The sequence below is a fragment of the Chiroxiphia lanceolata genome, chromosome 8, assembly GCF_009829145.1.
Source record: "Chiroxiphia lanceolata isolate bChiLan1 chromosome 8, bChiLan1.pri, whole genome shotgun sequence".
NCBI lineage: Eukaryota > Metazoa > Chordata > Aves > Passeriformes > Pipridae > Chiroxiphia > Chiroxiphia lanceolata.
The window spans coordinates 8460780-8478805 of NC_045644.1; the positions used below are offsets into that span (position 1 = coordinate 8460780).

Here is an 18026-nt window from a genome sequence, read left to right on the forward strand (position 1 = left end):
CTCAAAGGGTGTCTCTTTGGACCGCTATTTATAGGGTCGCAAAAGACTTGGTTTTACTTGTAGTGATTTTCCATCCTGGCCACAATTCAGGTCAGTAACTTTCTTTGAAAGTTTGATAACAAAAACGTCGTTCCCCTTGAGTTGTTATTAGGCAAGAAAAATAAGTTTCCAAGGCTGTTTTTTTTAAAAAAAACCCAGGAATTCGTTAGACAGCACAAGTTCCTGGGAACAGACCACGTTTCTGACAAGCTCAAGAGGAGCTTAGCCCAGGTGCTCTTCACCAAGGCCAAGGCCTAACGAGCATTTCATAGGCCCAGGGGGAGGGGGAGATGCACCACCACACATGGCTAATTATGTGTCAGAAATTTGTATCAGAGACTCTTAGGAAGCTGACAGCCATGTCCTGTGGTACCTGTGAGTGTTACGTGCTGTAATACAGTGCATTGATAACCCATGAGGTCTGCTGATGTGAGGCTGGAGAGAAGGGGAACAACGAATGCTTTGGACTCCTTTAACTGATATTGAATGCTGTCAAAGGAAAGCTAAGGGGCTTCTCTGGAGGGGGTAGAGGGTCTGGAGCAGAAAATAAGTATAAGAAAGAAATGTCTCAAGGAGGAACAAATGCTGTAGCTGTTGAGCACACTGTCTGGTCAGCATGTGTCATCCTTTGGCCAGAAAAAGGTGTTCTATCTGTTGAGGGAAAAAAACAATTCATGCTATTAGGGCTCCCTGTAATTTGGTCTACAAGCAGTTTGGACTCCAGAGCTGAAAAGGAAATGTCAAGGAATGGGAAGCCAAGAGAAGCTCATCAAAAAACATCTGGTTCTGCTGTCCTTAACGGGAAATCCCCCCCCTCCCTCCAGCTACCCTCTTCCCAGCCATGCTCTTTTGAAACAGTTAATGTCTGAGAGAATCCAAAACATTGCTGGAATGTATCAGTGATGAAGCTTTTGTATAGCTGAGCAGCTAAACAGCTCTGGGGTTGTTTGTGTTAGAGTTGATTGTCTTGCCTTTCATCAGTGAAAGTCAGAAGTGGCTGGACAGAAGTCAATGGAGCAACACTGGTCTAAGTAAGGCCAGCTTCAGCTGGGGGAGAATTTGGTCATTTCTTCTATGGCTAGAATCATGAAACACTTCATAGGAAAGAAGAAAGTCCTCAAAAGAAATACCCATAGACAGCATACTTGCAAATTATGTGGGATGAAGGATTCATGTTCTTCAAAAGTATTTAGTCCTTTTCCAGGGAGTAGCTTTGCTTGGAACAACCATGCTGTCCCAGTGACCCATCTTCACTGACTGAACCCTGGCAAGCTCCTTGTGCCTTCCTAGAATCAAGGAACCAGTGTGGTCTTCAATAAAGCCTTCATAAATGTTACTTCTGGGGAAAGATTGCTCCTCATGCTCCTAAGCAGGTAGCCTAGGATCTTTAACATGTTTCTGCAGTAAGCCACGTGGCAATGTAACTTATTACAGCCCCAGACAGAACACCATGTTCCCAGGGCCTGGGTGGCTCAGAGTTTCAGCATGGAGTGTTGAGTCTTTGATCATATGAATCAGGAGAGTTAGCAGAGTTCAGCTATTTGAACCTCCTTGGGGAATAAGCAGAGGACTCTGTTCAAGTTTCCAACACCAAATATTCCCTTTATCCCTTAAATCAGAAAATCTGTAAAACAGGCAGGATTCAGCAGATCAGAATTCAAAGACATTGATGAGAGCGCCATGAAGATCCTGAACTCCTGTCAGTGTCTGCTCTATGCTCCCACCTAGAAGGAAGATCAGAGAGGACTTTCAAGGAGACAGCTGAGCTTGTGACTGATGAACACTCTTACCTAGTCCCAGCTGTGTCCCAGGTCTCACCTGCTTGCTTGGACATGCTCATGTGGTCTCCTCCTTCCATCCAGCTGAAGGTGCTTGCCAGTTACCTGGTATTGTCCCAGTCCTGCCTGACTCAACTGCAACACAACTCGTCCTCCTGAGGTGGGAGAAGAATTTTTAGTTTTCCACCATTTCAGCACAGAAGTTGGTCCAATATCTGGGAAAATGACACTGGGAAGAGAGAGATCATTTGGCCAGAAGCAGGGGAAGGAGAAAGTCTTCTCCCTCTCAGAGACAGCAGTGTTGTTTTGCTGGGTCAGCTGGAGGTGGATCCACAAGCTTCATTGCTCTTCAGAGGGATCCACATATGGAGAAAAGGAATTCTCTACCCTCAGATTATGACAACATTGCATCCAGGGATGCCAAAGTGAAGAAGCCTTTGGCTTCCTGGTTTCTTGGCATTTTACAGGACACACCGCATCTTTAGTCTCAGATCTGTCACAAAACTCACCTCTGGCCAAATCTTTCTGGAATAGTTTTATTCCTGCTTGACCATAACTGTCCACGGAGATGTTACACCCTTATCTAAGTGGATCCCTGTGATGATATTTGGAAGGAAAGAGGTCACCGGTGCACCACCATTGATCTGATCACATCTCACTGATAACCCTTGTCTACCAAGCCATCTTATTTCTCTATCTGTCCTCCAGGTGCCTGCACACATGGAGTATTTGACACAACTTCCCATCTTTCAGGAGCTTAACAAAAGAAAGTTCACTTTACCTCTGACTGAGCTTGGTCTTGCTGAGTAAACTCCTGGACTAGATTTTAACAGCTTTGATAAGCTGTTAAAATGGGGAAGAGAGAAAGAAGAGCCCTGTGAAACAATGCATGCTTAAACTAGGGGAAAAGCAAGCCAAATGCAACCAAAGAGAAGAAAGCAATATTATAGATTTAGACAAATATAGACATTAAAGACTTTGCTGATGCAAAAGATAAGTGTAACATCAATAATATTAATGAAGCAATATACACCTGCTTAGTGTCAATATTTAGGGAAAAAGAAAAGCATTTAACATCACCTGTGGATAAAAGAGAGGATTAGGATCATGCTTCTGCACAAGGTATTTAGCAAATTATTGTAATTGTTTATAGGCTTTATTTAGGCTTCTAAATTTATACTTGATTCCTTCTCTATTTCACAGGAAGCAAAAATGGTAAAATGACAGGATGTAAGGCCAGAGAAGCAGAATTACATCAGTTGAAAGACACAGCAGGGTACTTGAGAACTTTAACCAAAGATGCCAATCTCACTAGCAGCCAGATTACCTATTAATACAGAATGAATATGCAGGGAAAAAAAGTATTAAACCATGTAATCCATAGTATGATGCTCTGTGCTGAAGGATTGGATGTCAGCCGCATAAAAAAGACTTGAATAGGACGAGTTTGGCCCTCAAGGCTTGTCACACCTGAGTCATCACTAATAATAAGCATCACTAATAAGTATCACTAATAATAAGCAAGAAAAAAGCAAGGAATACAGGGGTGCACAGGTAGATGGCTGTTATTTTATTGGCTTCAAGAAGCCCCCGCAAGAAAACCAGATTACAAGTGTTTTCTCTAGCTGAGCACAGTGGCAAACACCTAGACTTCAGCACCAACACTGGGAATATTAATTCCTCATGCTAATCAGGGTCTGAGTATTTCCCAGTTTTATTAAACCCCAGAACACAACAGCCTGTTTGAAAAAAAGAATACTCCAAAGTATTTTAGGTACTTCCTACTGCAAGAGGAAGGGGGCAAACAGGAAGAACTTGTATTCCTCTGGCATTACTATTTGTCCCACTGTCACCTTCCCAGTAATTGCCATGGGCCTAACCAGCAGTCCTGGGATTCCAGAGCATCCTTATCATGGGAGGGGAAGGAAGGGACAAGCAGGGGATGTAAAGGCTCTGGATCCTGAAGACAGGAATCACAGGTATCTGATGCCTTGATCTTTCAAATCATCTTTAATTAGTTTGTTTAACTGGTATTATCCTTAATTATTCCTGCTGAGTTCAGAATGCCTGCTCACCTGATTCAGGATACAGCCACACATCAAAGGTTTGCAAGACCAGGGCCTGTCCTGTTAGATTTTAAAAGCTAGAGCCCAGAAGTACCTAGAAAGTGCTCTGAGAGAAATATTCCTACATGACAGACATATTTATTTAGCCTGTTTTTTCCCCATCATTGCAAACTTCTATCTTCTTGCTGGCTTTGATGGTTCAGGTGTTTGACTTGCCTGTCTCTTTGTGTGGTGGTTATGTACTGGTAAGAACTGGGAGATGCTCCAGTCTCAGCTTCTTTGAGTGGCAATATTTAATTTTGTTCTTTTATGGAAAGTTCCTGTGTGGCACAAGTCACTTTCCAGTTCCACCAGCCACACAAATCCTCTTCAGGGTGTACTCCCTGTCAAGCACTGCCTAGGAGGGTGGGGGCAGGAGGGGCACACAGGGACCTGAGGAGTGGCAGGGCAGCGTTCTTCCAGCCTGGCTGCTCACTCTCCATGTGAGCCAAGAGAAACTGCTTATGGCTATTTTCAGAAAATGTAAGAAAAGCCATATGATGGAGGCTTGGGTTTTTGTCTACATAAACAGCAGTAACCTTTCCCAAGGCTGCATTGGACCACAGATGTCAATGGTCTCTGGGCTGACAGGTCCAAAAATTAGGAAATACAGATTTTTTTTCTGTGGGCCTTTCATTGGCTTTGTCTAACTCTCCTTGCTGACACCATGACCCTGATATCTCACAGAAACAATGATGTTCCCCCTACCATCTGACTCAGGTGGGTATGTGGAAATTGCCACTTTTGAGTACTCCAGGCTCTTTAGATGTAGGTTGATGGCCAAGAACCCGGCTTGCATAGCAGAGTCCACGTGCAAGGGCTGTGAGCTTTGGGGAACCCACCTATCTGTTCCACTGCCCTCTGCAGGAAGAGGTTCATTTTCACTGCAGGCCACACCACCACATTCCTGCCCATACTTTCAATCCTGAGACAGGCCCAAGCTCTGTTCTGCCCAGACCCCAAAGGGGGTCAAAGCAGTAGGATGAGGATTAATCTTAACAACGTGATCTTGGTGCGACCCTGGTGTGACCATTGGCTTCCAGTGGAGGGAGGACAAGATGCTCACACAGAGAGCCAGTGGATGCAGCTCTGGTGAATGATGCAGAGCTTAATTGTTTTTCAGCTCCCAAGGAGAGCAGTTAATTTTCTAGGTAATGGTTGTATATTTTTCCTCAGGAATGGTGGAGCTGCCCACCCCAGTCAGGCACCTTGCCATAAAGGCCCTGTAATAGGCAGGGATGGCTCCCTTTTCCTCACAGTGACAGTTTAATTCTGAAGAGAAAATTTCCCCTATAACCCTCCTAGACCTTGCCGATTGTAACTTCCAGTGTTTTCATTATTGAGATAAACATTAAATCCCTGCAATGTCTTTGAAATATTGTCCTGAAGACAGATTGTCACCTGTGCCTTATATTGAGGTCAGACTGGATGCCCGCTTCTCGATGTGTTATTGTTTGTGCACTTTGGACATGCTAGGTCTGGCTGTCATGGTGGAAGTCCAGCAAAAATGTCACTGGAACACAAGGAGAGGAACATTTTCCTGTGAGATCGGCTCTGTCCAGGAGGAAGGTCCTACCAGGAATCCTCAATAAAGTAGCTGGAAAGGAGAGTGCAAATTCACTGGCTTTGGGATACAGCTGCCCCGGGGAAGGTGGAAGGAAAACCCAACTTTTCAGCCTGCCAGCCCAGCGCAACGAGGAGGTGGGTCCCCGGCATCCTCCTGCCTGGGGTCTTGGCACCGAGAACGACCGGGACCACACACGGCTATCCTGGGGTAACCAGGGCTCTTCTCTGAATGCGCCCAAAGCCCCACTGCAGCCGGAGCACACACCATCCCGAACACGGGGCGCAGGCAGGGCACCCCCGCCCCGGGTACAGCGCTGGGGAGCAGCGAGGAGCCCCAGGAGCCACCCACGGGCTCAGCGCGGCACCCCGGGGCTCTCCTCTCCTGCCACCGGCCCCAGCCCGGCTCCGCTCCCCGGGACCGGCCGACGGAGAGGGTCCGCCCCCCACCGCCAGCTCTCCATCCCAGCCCCAGGATCGGCTCCCACCCCGGAGCGCCGATCCCGGCCACCTCCGCGGCTCCGGGGCGGGGCGGCAGCGCGGGCGGGGCGGCCCGGGCCGGCCGGGGGAGCCGGCGCTGCTGGAACAGGAGGATACGAGAGCGGAGCGGAGCCGAGCGCAGGCAGTGCCGTGTCCCGGAGCCCTCGGGAGCCGCTGGGCTACGGCCCCGCTGCACCCCCATGGAGAAATACAAAGGTGAGGAGACGGAGGCGTCACGCGTGTCCGTATCCCGCGGGACCCGCCGGGGGGTTATCGGGGACCTGCGGGGGCGACGCTGGAGGGGGAGAGGTGTGGTGGTCCTGGGGGGCGACAGACCCACTGACACTTGTTCCCTCGAGTGGGAAACCGCGACGGTGGTGGGATGTGGCGGGCGGGGGGCAGCTCCCGAGGGGATGTTTCCCGGGAGTGGGACCGGGATCAGCTGCGAGGAAAAGGGGTCCCCGCGAGTGAAGCTCGAGCGCAGTTCCGGGAGTCGGGGAGGGTTTGTCCCACGAGTGGAACCGGGCGACGAGGGAGAGGGTCCGGATCCGAGGAGGAGGAGGAGGCGGAGAGATAGTAGGGACGGGAGCCTGCTCCCGGGGGAGGCAGTCTCCGGGAGTGGGGCCAGGGATCGAGGTCCCCGCAAGTGGGGCTGGGGTCAGCTCGGGGATGGAGGGGGAGCGGTCCCTGCGAGTGAGACCGGGCGGCGGGAGCGGCGGGGAAGGTGCGGGGCAGCGCGGGCGGGTCCCGCCCGGGGATGTGAAGTCTCTGCGTACCTGTCCCGGGCACCGGGCAGGGAGGGAGGGAAATGGGGAGAAACTTCGCGTTTTATCGGATTCACAGATCAGGACCTTTTTTTGTCACTTTTGCGTTTTCTGCAGCCGCTTAGTTGTCTGACATTGCCCGCTTCGTCTTTCACCCTAAACCGCTCATCTTCGCGGACTTCCAACCCTCCCAGGCTGAACAGGCACGACATTGAGTGTCCTGTTGTCTAAACGCAAATAGTTTTGGTGGTTAGGGAGAGGGTAGGCGAGCAGCTCCCAGCTTTCTCCCTGGCAGGTCTCATCTAGGCTGGCTGTCACCCACAGCCCATTTATTTCCCCACAATCAATGGCTCTGGCGCTTCCTCTGTGATGCCGCTTGGTCGCAATCACCGAGATTGGCGCATTTCGGGTCGGTGCTGCTATGGGCACTCTTGGACACTTCTCAAACCTGAGCGCTCCTTGCCAGCTGAGGAGGGAGGAGGTGGGGCGATGTGCCCGGGCAGGTGGCGCTCAGATGCGTGTGGGTGCTCTGTGATTTCTGCTCCCGCTGGTGCATAAAAGCTTCACCTGGAGGAGGCGGATCCAGCACTTGTGTGGCACCGAATAACTTCGCAGTAAATTTTACCTGTTGAGAGGAAATGTGACTCTTCTTGTAGTGGCTGTTCTCCTCATGGAGCTTGAACGTTTAAGTATGGAACTTGGTACTAAACAGATGTATTCCTGCCTGACCTCACTTGGACTTGTTACCATCAAACCAGGAAGGTTTGGTTAGGCGTAGTAGATGCATCTGAACTAATAGTCCTTGTTCCTTAATCCTGCTTTGGTGGGGACTTTATTTTTCGAGGTATCATACTGTGCAAAGTTAATTTTTGCCAGGACTGTGGTTTTTTGACTTTAGTATTCTGACAGGGCTGGCACTGTGCTGCCTGTTGCATTTTGATCCTTTTCTTTCTTATAATTGATACTTTACAGGCCTGATAAGCACAATAGTAACGTACTGCAAAAGCGATGCTAAAGATTATATTACAAGTCAAATATTGTGTGGTCTTTTTTTTTTTTTCCTCCTGCTGGCAAGGTCTGCACAATTCCATTCAGTTCCAGTAGTAAAGCAGTAGATTCATTAGGATTCAGCTATGTTTTGTATATTGTCTCTCTAAATATGCACACTGCTCCCTCAGAGCAGCAGGGATGTGTTCTGCACATGTGTAATGAATAGCGAGCGCAACTGATCGCAGAGCCTTGCCAGTGCTTTTTGTGTTGAGTGGTAATGGGTCTGGGAGCATGGGAGAGGGGGGGTGTTAATGAGGCACCAAGGCATCACCAGCCCTGGGGGGCAGCCACAGGTGGTGGCCACAGCTTGGTTAGTGGGTGGAAGGTGTAACTGGACTCACCTGGGGCTGGTGAGGTGCAGGGGAAGGGCTGGGCTGGAGGAGAACATGTGGGAGTTGGGAGCCCTGAGGAGCAGGTGGAGAAGGCAGAGGAGTGAGTTGTTATTAATAAGCACAGAGGGATATGTGTCTGTTCTGGTGTGGGTAACTCGTTGCTGCCATGGTTCAGGAAGTCTTCATCCTTGCTGTGAGCCAGGCAGAGTGCTTGTGCAGAGAAATCCCGTAATGATAGAGGTGCACAGACTCAAACAGGGCTGTTATGCAATGAACAACAGCCTGTTGTTTGGGGAACAGGAATTTGACTGCAAGATCTCTCCTATTACTTAAGAAATTAAGCTTCCAAGCATCAGCAAAACAGCAGACTTTCTTTCCTTTAAACACAGGCAGGGATGTGCATTAATCTGGATTCTAACCTGGCACGTGCAGGAGGTGTCTCTCCTATTTCAATGGCAAGTGAAGCAGCCACAGGAATTTGGATGGGTGGAGTGTGCAGGGCCAGGTGGAATGGGAAGCTGGGTCTGGTGGCCAGCAGGGTGATGCCAGTGGAGTGGGAATTGCTTGGGCTTTTGGACTTGCATGGTGGGAAGTGAAGGAGGAATTGTGAAACTCTCCTGGGAATGGGCTTCCTTTCCCAGTGACTACAAATGAGGTTGCAAGGCCAGCTGCACAGGAAGACACTGTATCTTGACTCTTGTTACGCTGTTTAAGCTCTGAAGGATGATCTTCACGTGCAGTAGGGATTTTTCTGTCTGACCACTCTGAAGAGTGCCTTCTGTTGGTGAAGATGCTATTTAAAAATCCATCTTCTCTCTGTGATTAGGAAGTATATGTGAGGCATAAGGAGCACCAGACCCAAGAGCCCAAGGGGACAAGAGGGAGACCTGCAGAGGGCAGCTGTGAGTGGGGGCGGTCACTGTACCCACAGCTGTGTAGTGACAAAGACAGAGCTGCTCATCTCTTGCTCCTCCTCTGTTTTCTGCAAGTGTTCTCTCGCTTTCTTCTCATGTGCTTTGCCTTTGCATATGGCAGCTGTCCCATCTTGTGCTCCCTGTTACAGGGGCACTATGGCTTCTTGCCTACTCCTTGCCGTGCTTGTCAGACATGGCTGGCTGGTCCATGACCAGCCATCTCCAGACTCCTGGAGGGGAAGATGTGCTGAATGTGCTGTTACTGATGAGGGGTATGTTGGTGGCACCTTTGTCTATCTGCCATCCCTTCAAGTCCTCTCAGACCGACCCCTTGTCACGATTGATTCCCTGTGATGCAGCCCTTTGCTCATAGTCTAAAATGTCAAGTTGTATGAGCCTTGAGAGATTTGTAAGATTATTATTGTATTTTTAATGTGTTAGAGCTCTGTAATGGAAATCAGAGCAACTTGCAGCTCAGTTCTTCAAAGAAAGGTGTTTGGCATTCATGTTTTACTATCTCTGTTGAGCAAAGATACAAATTTCATATCTGTTAAGGTGGGTCTTCATTAGTGTTTACAGTGCTCCCCCCCAGAGACGTGCGTTGTTTGCCCATGGAGGAGAGGTGGTCTTCTTAACAGAGGCCAACAGTTTAGTGCTGATAAGGATTAAAATAGAGACTTGGTAGAAAGAAGGAGTGTTTTCTTGCTAGTTAACATGTTTTAACTGGGAGGGGAAAGGGAGGTGACTGTTTGAGGCTTCGGCACGTGTTCTTTTTAACAAGTTATTGCAAATACAGGGATAGATATGCTTGGGATTAAACTGCAAAGTGGAGACATGAATAAAAGATATGAGCCCTAGCCTGGTAGCAATCTGAGGCCCTTTATAAACTCCTGTTAATCAGAGTCGGAAATGGATTGATTCATATGAACATGATCCCATGTCTCTGTACAGACATATGTGGTTTCTCCTCAGCTGATCATCCACACAGCTGTTGTGTTTAGCTCATTGTCTTGGTGTGGCAACTGGAGAAAGCAGGGCAATGTACCGCTCTGTGCCAAATCCAATACAACTTTCAGCTGCCAGGCTGAGCATTCTTTTAAATGCAGATGAAAATTAATGTCATGCGTAACCTCGTAAAGTATACAGTAACTCTCACTTCTGTGAGAGTGACCCTGATTGGTTTTGGAGAATGGAACACACTCCCCACATTCTGCTGGGGAATAGGTGGCAAGAGTGCAGTTATTTACTCTGCAGGGATTGAGGACACGAAACCTTTTTATGTAACTGAAACCACAGCCTGACTCAATTATACATCTGCCATGTCCACCCTTCCAAACCATCCTACACACTGTCACCTGTGCCAGTGTAGTATTTCTGTCCCTTCTAGCACAGCTGTGTTTCTTATTTAAACAGGGCACATGAGGATGCTCTGATTTGTATTGGGCACAAATGAGGCTCTCTAGGGCTCTCCACACCAGGACAGGCTCACTGCAGATGGGCATGGGGCTGGAGGGATGCTGGCTTCAGCTCCATTTGATGAGCAGTGGTGGCCCTTGGGGGGGGTGGTGGTGGTGTAACTGCCAGGTTTGGGGTGCTCCTTTTGCTATCCCCAAAATGGTCACTGAGTTTTGCTTCATCTCTTGCAAGTAAGGGGCAGGGATCCATGCAGTGAAGAGCAGTGGGACAATACCCCTGTAGCCCTGCTGTTCTAGGGTCTGTGCTCCATCTGTATAACTACCAAAAATTGCCAAGAGCCCTGCTCCTGAAGCTAGGAGAGAAGCTTGCTTCCTGAAAAAAAAAAAAAAGGATAAAAGCTAGCTTACAAGCTCTGAGCCTTTGAGCATCTGCTTTTGGAGTGCTCCTGGCAGGGCATGAGCCTTTACCCTTGTGGTATCTTCTAGTGTGTAAGTCAGTCTTGCTGCCCTTCCTTCACACACCTTCTCCACTCCCTGCCATGGGCTCCATGTGCCGTGCTGGGCTGGGGCCGGAGGTACTGTGTGAATGAGTTTATTGTTCGTGGGTTGTCACTGATCGCTTTCATTGAACACCCACAGCCCAGGAACACAGGGAGTGTCTATGCAAAAATGCTTGTACTGCTTTATTTAGACACATGGCTGGCTCTTTCAGCTCCCAGCAGCAATGATGGACTGGGGGCAAGCAGGCAACTGGGAAGTTCATGTCACCCAGGCTCTGCAGGTCTGCACAGCAAAGCACCACAAGGCTTTTAAATCTGAGTTCTGGATGCCTGCTCAGCTGCGTACTTACTCCTCAACGTTTCCATCTCAACATACAGCACATATGAAGGGTTTAGTGACTCAACTGAATCCCTTAAGGTTTTATGGCAAATCCAGGACCTGAATACCAAGCTCCTTAACCAATGGTCAGTGCTATGCTTGCAACCATCCTGCGGGGTCAGGGAAATTGGGAATGCTGCTCTGTTAAGAAGTCTTTGTAAACTCTTAACTTGCTGTACCCTCTGGAAAGGAAGGATTCATCTAAGGCAGGGAAGTGCATCTTCAGGCAATAGCAACCAGAGAACCCAGAGCTGTAGTGGACATCTTGGGGAACCAAAAATAAGAGGTGCACCTGTCATTAAAGGTGATGCAGAGCACGTGCACCTAGGGCATAGGTGTTCCTGTCTGAAGCTGCCTGTCTGAAGCACAGATCCAGACCCAGCAAGTAAATTGGGATCCTGCAGTCACACAGCCAGTTTGATGACCTGCATATTATTGTTTACTTCATCTTAAAAGCTGAGTCATTTGTGCTTTTCTCTCAGATCAACAGACAAGACAGACTGGTCCAGTCTGTACTGCAACCTGTCAGCACAGCTCAGTGGGTCAGAGATGTGTCTGACAGGGCCTTACCCCAAAGAGCTGCTAGCGGAGGTGCCAATACAGCCTGTTTCTGGGCTGGAGCCACTTATATGGCTCCGTTGTGGGTCTGGATAGGGAAGAAGTGTTACTGAACTGGCAAGTTCCCTGGTAGTAGCTGAGAGAAGGCATTTCAATTGCAAGAGCTGTGCTGCAATGTGAAGAAGAGGGGTTAAATTTGGGAAGTTCTTGCTGTGTGCTACAGTGCCTGGTTAAAAACCTTGTGTGAACTGGAGGAATGTCTGTAAAAGTTTACAAAAGAAAAATCTGTTTAGAAGCATTCAGTAGGAAGATGCTGATCTCCCAGTACCCAAAGTTCTTATTTTTTAAAAAAATAAAATACTAAATTCACTTAAACCCAGGGAGCAGAGCTTTAGAAGGGAAAAGCCTCCAAAACAAACACAAGTTGCTAAGGGTGGCCAGAGGAGCCAAGCCCTTTGAGAAGCTGCAGCAAAGCAGTGCTGGCTCAGTGCCTGCACGTGCTCCTTCTGTGGGGCCGAGCCCTTGGTCCAAATCCGGCTTCTTGCTCCGACCACAGCCCATAGAGAGAACACCCAGGGCTGGCACCACTGGGAGCGGTTTGGCTTGGGGCTGGTGGGCCAGGCTGGGTGGGAGAGCAGCTGTCACTGGAGGAGGTGAGTAAGGTAGTTCCTGCTGCGGGGGGAGATTGGCTTCCCATTGCTACCATGAGCTGGGGTGCAGGAGTGGAGGTCAGTGCAGGACCCACAGTGTAGCAGGATGCTGTGGAGGGAAGGCCTGGGAGATGTGCTGGGTTGGTCTGAAGTTCAAAAGACAAGGGCTGAGACTTACTAAAGTACATTCCCTCTGCCCTCACTGACCTGTTGCTTTCTTCCTGGGCAAAATTCCATAGAAAGCAAGTCTCAGGATGGTTTGGTGCATGGCAACATTGTCTTTGGTTATAAACAGCTCTGTCTGGAAGTAAATATCTCAGAATTATGGGATCAGACTGAAATTCCCGCATAACATAACTTGGCCACTTGCAATTTAATAAAAGCCAGTATTTCCCCTCCTTGGGTGGACTGTGCTCTGTGTTGCATGAAGATTTTTTCCCCTTTGGATTTTCTTAGGATAAAAGTATAGCACAAGTCTTAGAAAAAGCCTGGGAAATAGGGATCCACAAGTCTTAGCTGGCAGTGTAGCCTGTGGGCTTCTTATTTCTGGGATCTCCTCCAGAGATAACCAGGAGCAGTAGCCACCCCCATCACTGGTGTGATGCACGTGTTTTTTCACTTGCTTTTGTGTCTTAGGAGACTGAATCTTTTTAAAAGTATCTTTAGATTCCCAATCTTGCAAATAATTAATGAGGCTTTCCAGAGCTGGCACTGAGTTTGGGGTGTAGAGGTGGGCAACTAAGCAGTCGGGATGCTTTTTGAAGAAGTTTGCATAACACTTTGGCAGCAGTGCTTTGAAAGAGGTGGGTCTGAGCCAGGAGATTTTTGTAGTTCATGCTCAAGTTGTGGCTTGAGCCCTTCCCTCTTGGACTGAGTTAGATGGGGAGCAAGTCTTGGTCTGCTGCAAGGAGAGGATCTCTGTCCTGGATGGAGTCTGTGTGTGTTCTCAGGCAGGCAGCTCAGGCAGGTGGCGAAGGGAAGTGTGTGCGGGCTACTGTGAGAAGAGATAAGGTATCTGCAAAGAAATCTTTGATCCAAAGTCGCTCTGTAGATCTCATCATTGCTATTTGTCAATGCAAAGTATGACAACTATTAAGTCTTGGGAAGAAAGAGCTGGCTTGCAGAGAACCTGAGTTGCACAAGTTTTACACAATGTCACTAGTGGCTTTAGCTGAAAGTCTCTCCAACAGTGTGTGTGAAATGTGGAGCTTTCTTCTACCGAGGAATGCAACCAAGCCAGCTACAGTCCCACAGCCTTCCAGTAGCACTGTCAGTGTGTCATCTCTGGAATAAGCCCATGTATGTGTCCAGACAGCCCCAGTGCCAAACAGCTCTGACTTCTGGTGGTCCTGCTGTGAACGAGCTGAAATCAGTAGAATGCAGAGATGCTTTTTGGTGCCTGCTGGTGACAGATACATGGTCTCAGCAGTTAGGTGGCCACCACTTCTGGTAGCAAAATATCAGAAGAGTGGAAATTGGGGCTGCCTTTAAAAGTGGAGATGTGGCAAACCCAGACTTCTGCAGCAGCTTGTGACAGCTGGAGGCCGTCTGTTCCATCCATCCCATCAGCAGCTTCATCCCAGCTGCTTGGCTGGCGAGCATGTCCCATCTCCTTTGTATAAATCCAGTGTCTTCAAGGATCCTTTGTGTTCTACTGTAGTCTCTAAAAATGTGCCACGTTGTCTTGAATGGTGGGAACTTCTGCTGTTTTTATTGTTGTACTTTTCAGATTTCTCCATTGCCCTGGAGTATGCAGAATCTGGCAGAGAGCTGGGATTGTAATGTACCGTTCCTCATCTGCTATAGAATTGACTGATCTTGGTAGCTGCTGGAATATGATAAAGAAGAAGAGAACTGCTCAGACTAATTGAGCTCAATCTATAAAGCAGCTGAGTTAGATCTTTACCTTACTGTCATTGTCTGGGCTGAGGGGTGGGATGTGCATTCATATCATCCAACCTCAGGCAGGTGTTTGGTCCCTGTTGGTAATTCAGTACTCATGCATGTGGGTGAAGGCAGCTCTTTTTGCTAAAAGACACACAGTTTGTGTGTGACACTTCATGAGGTTGTGGAGGTGCCAGGCAAAGGCAGGCAAGCCTGGCTGCTCTGTGGTCCAGGTCCCCTCCTCCCCAAGCCTGAGGCCACAGAAGAGCTGGGGGCACACCAAGCAGGGTGGCCCTGGCTCCACCATCAGCTACTGCAGGGCTGGGCAGCCATCAGCTACAGTCTGCTGGGCAGCACGGTGGCTACGTGCTTTTTCTCCTGAATTTTTTCAGCCCATGAGGGTTGTTCACCTCATCTGGGACACGTTGCACTTGGTGCCTGGGGCTGTAACTGTAGGCAGTGCTGGGCCTGCAGGTGCATTTGGAGTTCAGCAGCCTCACCTGTCTCATTGAAAGATGGTCACTTGAAAGTGCCCCAGAGCAGTGCAGTCACCAGTGAAATGTGTGTGTGACAGTTTTGGATGGTTTTGGTTTTTTCACACCTCAATATTTGTACTCCACACTTACTTGTGTCTTGCTTCCCTGAGCAGCAGTGTCAGAGCTGGATGTGGTTGTTGGTCATGCTCAGCCTGTGTGTGGTCACGGTTCCAGTGACCTCTGGAATAAGTTATCTCTGCAGAGCAGCCTCTTGTGTGTTCTGCCTCCTTCACCCACCAATACCTCTAGCAATATCTCCTTTGGCTGTAGGAAGACATGAGGACTTCTTGTGACATTTCTAATTGAGTGTTACTTATCGTTTCTATACCTTAAGTAATCATAACACTAAGGAGTTAATAATGTAATCCATTTTCTGCTAACAAGGACCTGTTCTGTTGCAAGGCCAAGGCTGAATGGGTTAAGGAGCAAGAGAAATATTCTCTGAGGTTTACAGTGGAGATGCACTCTCCTCAAAACAAAACCAAAAGGTCTTGTTTCTTCTTACTGACGGAAAATAGAAATTAGCTACCATATAATTGAGCAAAGCAACACTAGTAAATTATTTACTCGAGTTAAGCATGGTATTATTTTATATAAACACAGGTTTCCATTACTGCTTCAACTTTATTCCATCTTTTCTCCTCTAGTCATGTTACAGGATACACAAGTATCCATGCACGATGTCTCTCACCTTTCTCTAATGAGCAGTGCTAGCTGATGATATTATCTAGTTGCCCAGATGCCACTTCAGTTTAATTTGCTGTAGCTAGAGCTTTGAAATTGTTTCCCTTGTGAGATGATACTTCCTGGAAATTAGGTTGACTTCCAAGTGCTGAAAGGAATTATTGACTTGTTAGGTGCTGGCTGCTGTAATGCAGTACTGTACAGAGCTTGTAACTGATTAAAGTGTGTCAGAAAATTATCAGTGCTCCAAGTGTGGTTTGGCTTACATTTGAGTCCATATGAACTCCAGGGCCTGGTTCTAGAAAAAATCACCAGTAAATCAATCTTGAAGTATATTGATTACACCAACGTATACTCTTGATTTCTGGGATATTGTGTTGTAATTCTCTCTCTGATCATGATCCACAGCTCCTGAGACGCTGTTAATGTGGTCTGTCATCTGAGCGCTTGGATCGTGGTAGCTTGTCACATCTTCAGCTCAGCAGGCTCTTGCTTTAATCACCTATATTTGCCAAAATACTGATCAAATCTGTTTCTGTGGGTTACACTGGTTTATACTGAGCCAGCATAAACTGGCAATATATGAAACAGAACAGACCTGGCTGAGGGTGCAGTTGCTTTAAGCCCATATCTGTTAGCATTCTGCACTGGTTAACTTCAGTGGATGTAGTTTTCATATTAGGTTGTTCAAACATATGCTCTCTGAGTGTAGAAGAGACCTATTTCTGGAAACTGAAGTGGGAGTTGGCAGAGTGGGGGGAAGTGAAATGGCAATCAAAATTCCCATACTTTATCCTAAAGGCTGAATTCCCATGTCTGGCTGAGAAGAGAAACAAATGCTTTCTAGACCCAGGAGGCTCAGCATTCCCCGAAACAGAATGATTTATTTTTAATTCTGATAGTTCACTGGAGCTCTTAAAACTGTCATTGCTCTTTTGGTTTATTGTACTACTTAGAAATAAGTGCAGCAAGCTTTGGACAATGCTGAGTTGACAAACCTGGGGTGCTGTAGGAAGGGAGAGAGCAGGTATGTCCAGCAGTCGGACATTGGCACCACTGGTGAGTCCATCCAAGCTGGAGCATGGCCTGAGTTGCAGGGGCAGCACTCAAAGATTGACTCTGGCTGAAATTTTGTATTAAACGGCACGGAATTTCGCATTCATTTCTTTGGACTGGCTACGTCAGCCTTCCTTCAATTCTTTGGCTGAAATAATGACATCCCCTAAGCTTATGTGCTGGGCATTTTTTCATTTGCTGCTGGTACCATTTCAGCTATGGCCAGCCTTTTATTCTTGTGGTGGTCAGTTACAGCTCCCACAGGAATGCCAAAGCCATAGGGACCGCCAGGAACACAGCTGGGTGTTGAGCACAGAGAATGTTACTTGTGTGAGAGGGTTTGAAGGTCGTATGTTGGGTGTCCTGGTAGTGCTGTGCAGGTGACAAAACAGAATATCCTCACAGTTAATATAGGCTGTTGACTGTCTCTTTGGAACTAGTGTTGCCCCAAAACCAGGATAAGGGCCATGGACTGTTGTGTACGACTTTCAGATTCCACATTCGTACATCATTTGGCTGCTCGGTGTCTCCATTAAGAAATGCGTAGGTCTGGATGATACTCCGATGCTTCCTTTAAGGTATTCTTCTAACATGTGACTCTGGTCAGACATCTTCATCCTGACACTCCTGATAAGCTATGATAAGCTATGAAATCTTTGCAGTTTGCTTTGTTTCTATGCCCAATTGAGGTTTTTGTTGGAAATGCTCTGTTTCCAGCATATGTTCTTGTTTTTCCTGTGAACATGATTGTCTTTTGGCCAACATTTAGGCAAGGTAGAAAGGGCCAAATTCTTTCCTTGTGTCATTCCAGCGTAGACAATGGGCTGACCACAAGGGTCAGATTGGATCTAAGATTTACATTAGGTTTACTGCAAGTTTTATCCATTTTTATTGATACATTACTTAAGAAATTACTTAACTGTATTTCTGGTGCACTTGATAAAGATGCCTTTGAATTTAATATAATGAAATCTGATTTGTGATAGAGGACGAATTTCTTAGCCAAGCAGCCACGCTCACAGTTCCGGGTGCTAATAGCGCTGACACGGCTGACCCTTGCTCCAGACACAGTTATTTGGTCTGTGAAAGATGAGGAGACTCTGCTGCACTGGAGACATGCAGCCAAATCATCTGTGGACTTCCCAGCAAGATCTCAGGTCCCTGGTGCTGAGCTGGCAGTGGAGAACAGACCCCATCTATCCACGCCATCTTCACCTTCTCTGACCCTTTAGGCTGAAGCCGCTCCAGCTGCAGATGAAATGGTGCTCCTAAGAATGTTTACTTGTCCCAGATTCTGGGTTGGAATTTCAAATTTTCTTTCAGCCCTTGATTGCACAAT

The 18026-nt window shown here is 47.7% G+C and overlaps 1 protein-coding gene across 4 annotated transcripts in view; it reads left to right on the top strand.

Moving 5' to 3' along the window:
• The first annotated feature begins 6030 nt into the window (after nucleotides 1-6030).
• AFAP1L2 (actin filament associated protein 1 like 2) overlaps nucleotides 6031-18026 on the top strand; it is a 71384-nt gene continuing 59388 nt past the window's right edge. For 3 of the 4 annotated variants that reach the window (XM_032695248.1, XM_032695249.1, XM_032695250.1), the window contains exon 1: nucleotides 6044-6181. In XM_032695248.1, coding sequence (XP_032551139.1) covers nucleotides 6166-6181 — 16 coding nt within the window. In that variant the 5' untranslated portion in view covers nucleotides 6044-6165. Of the gene's footprint in view, nucleotides 6182-18026 lie in introns of all 4 variants that reach the window. The other variant, XM_032695247.1, reaches the window with a different exon arrangement.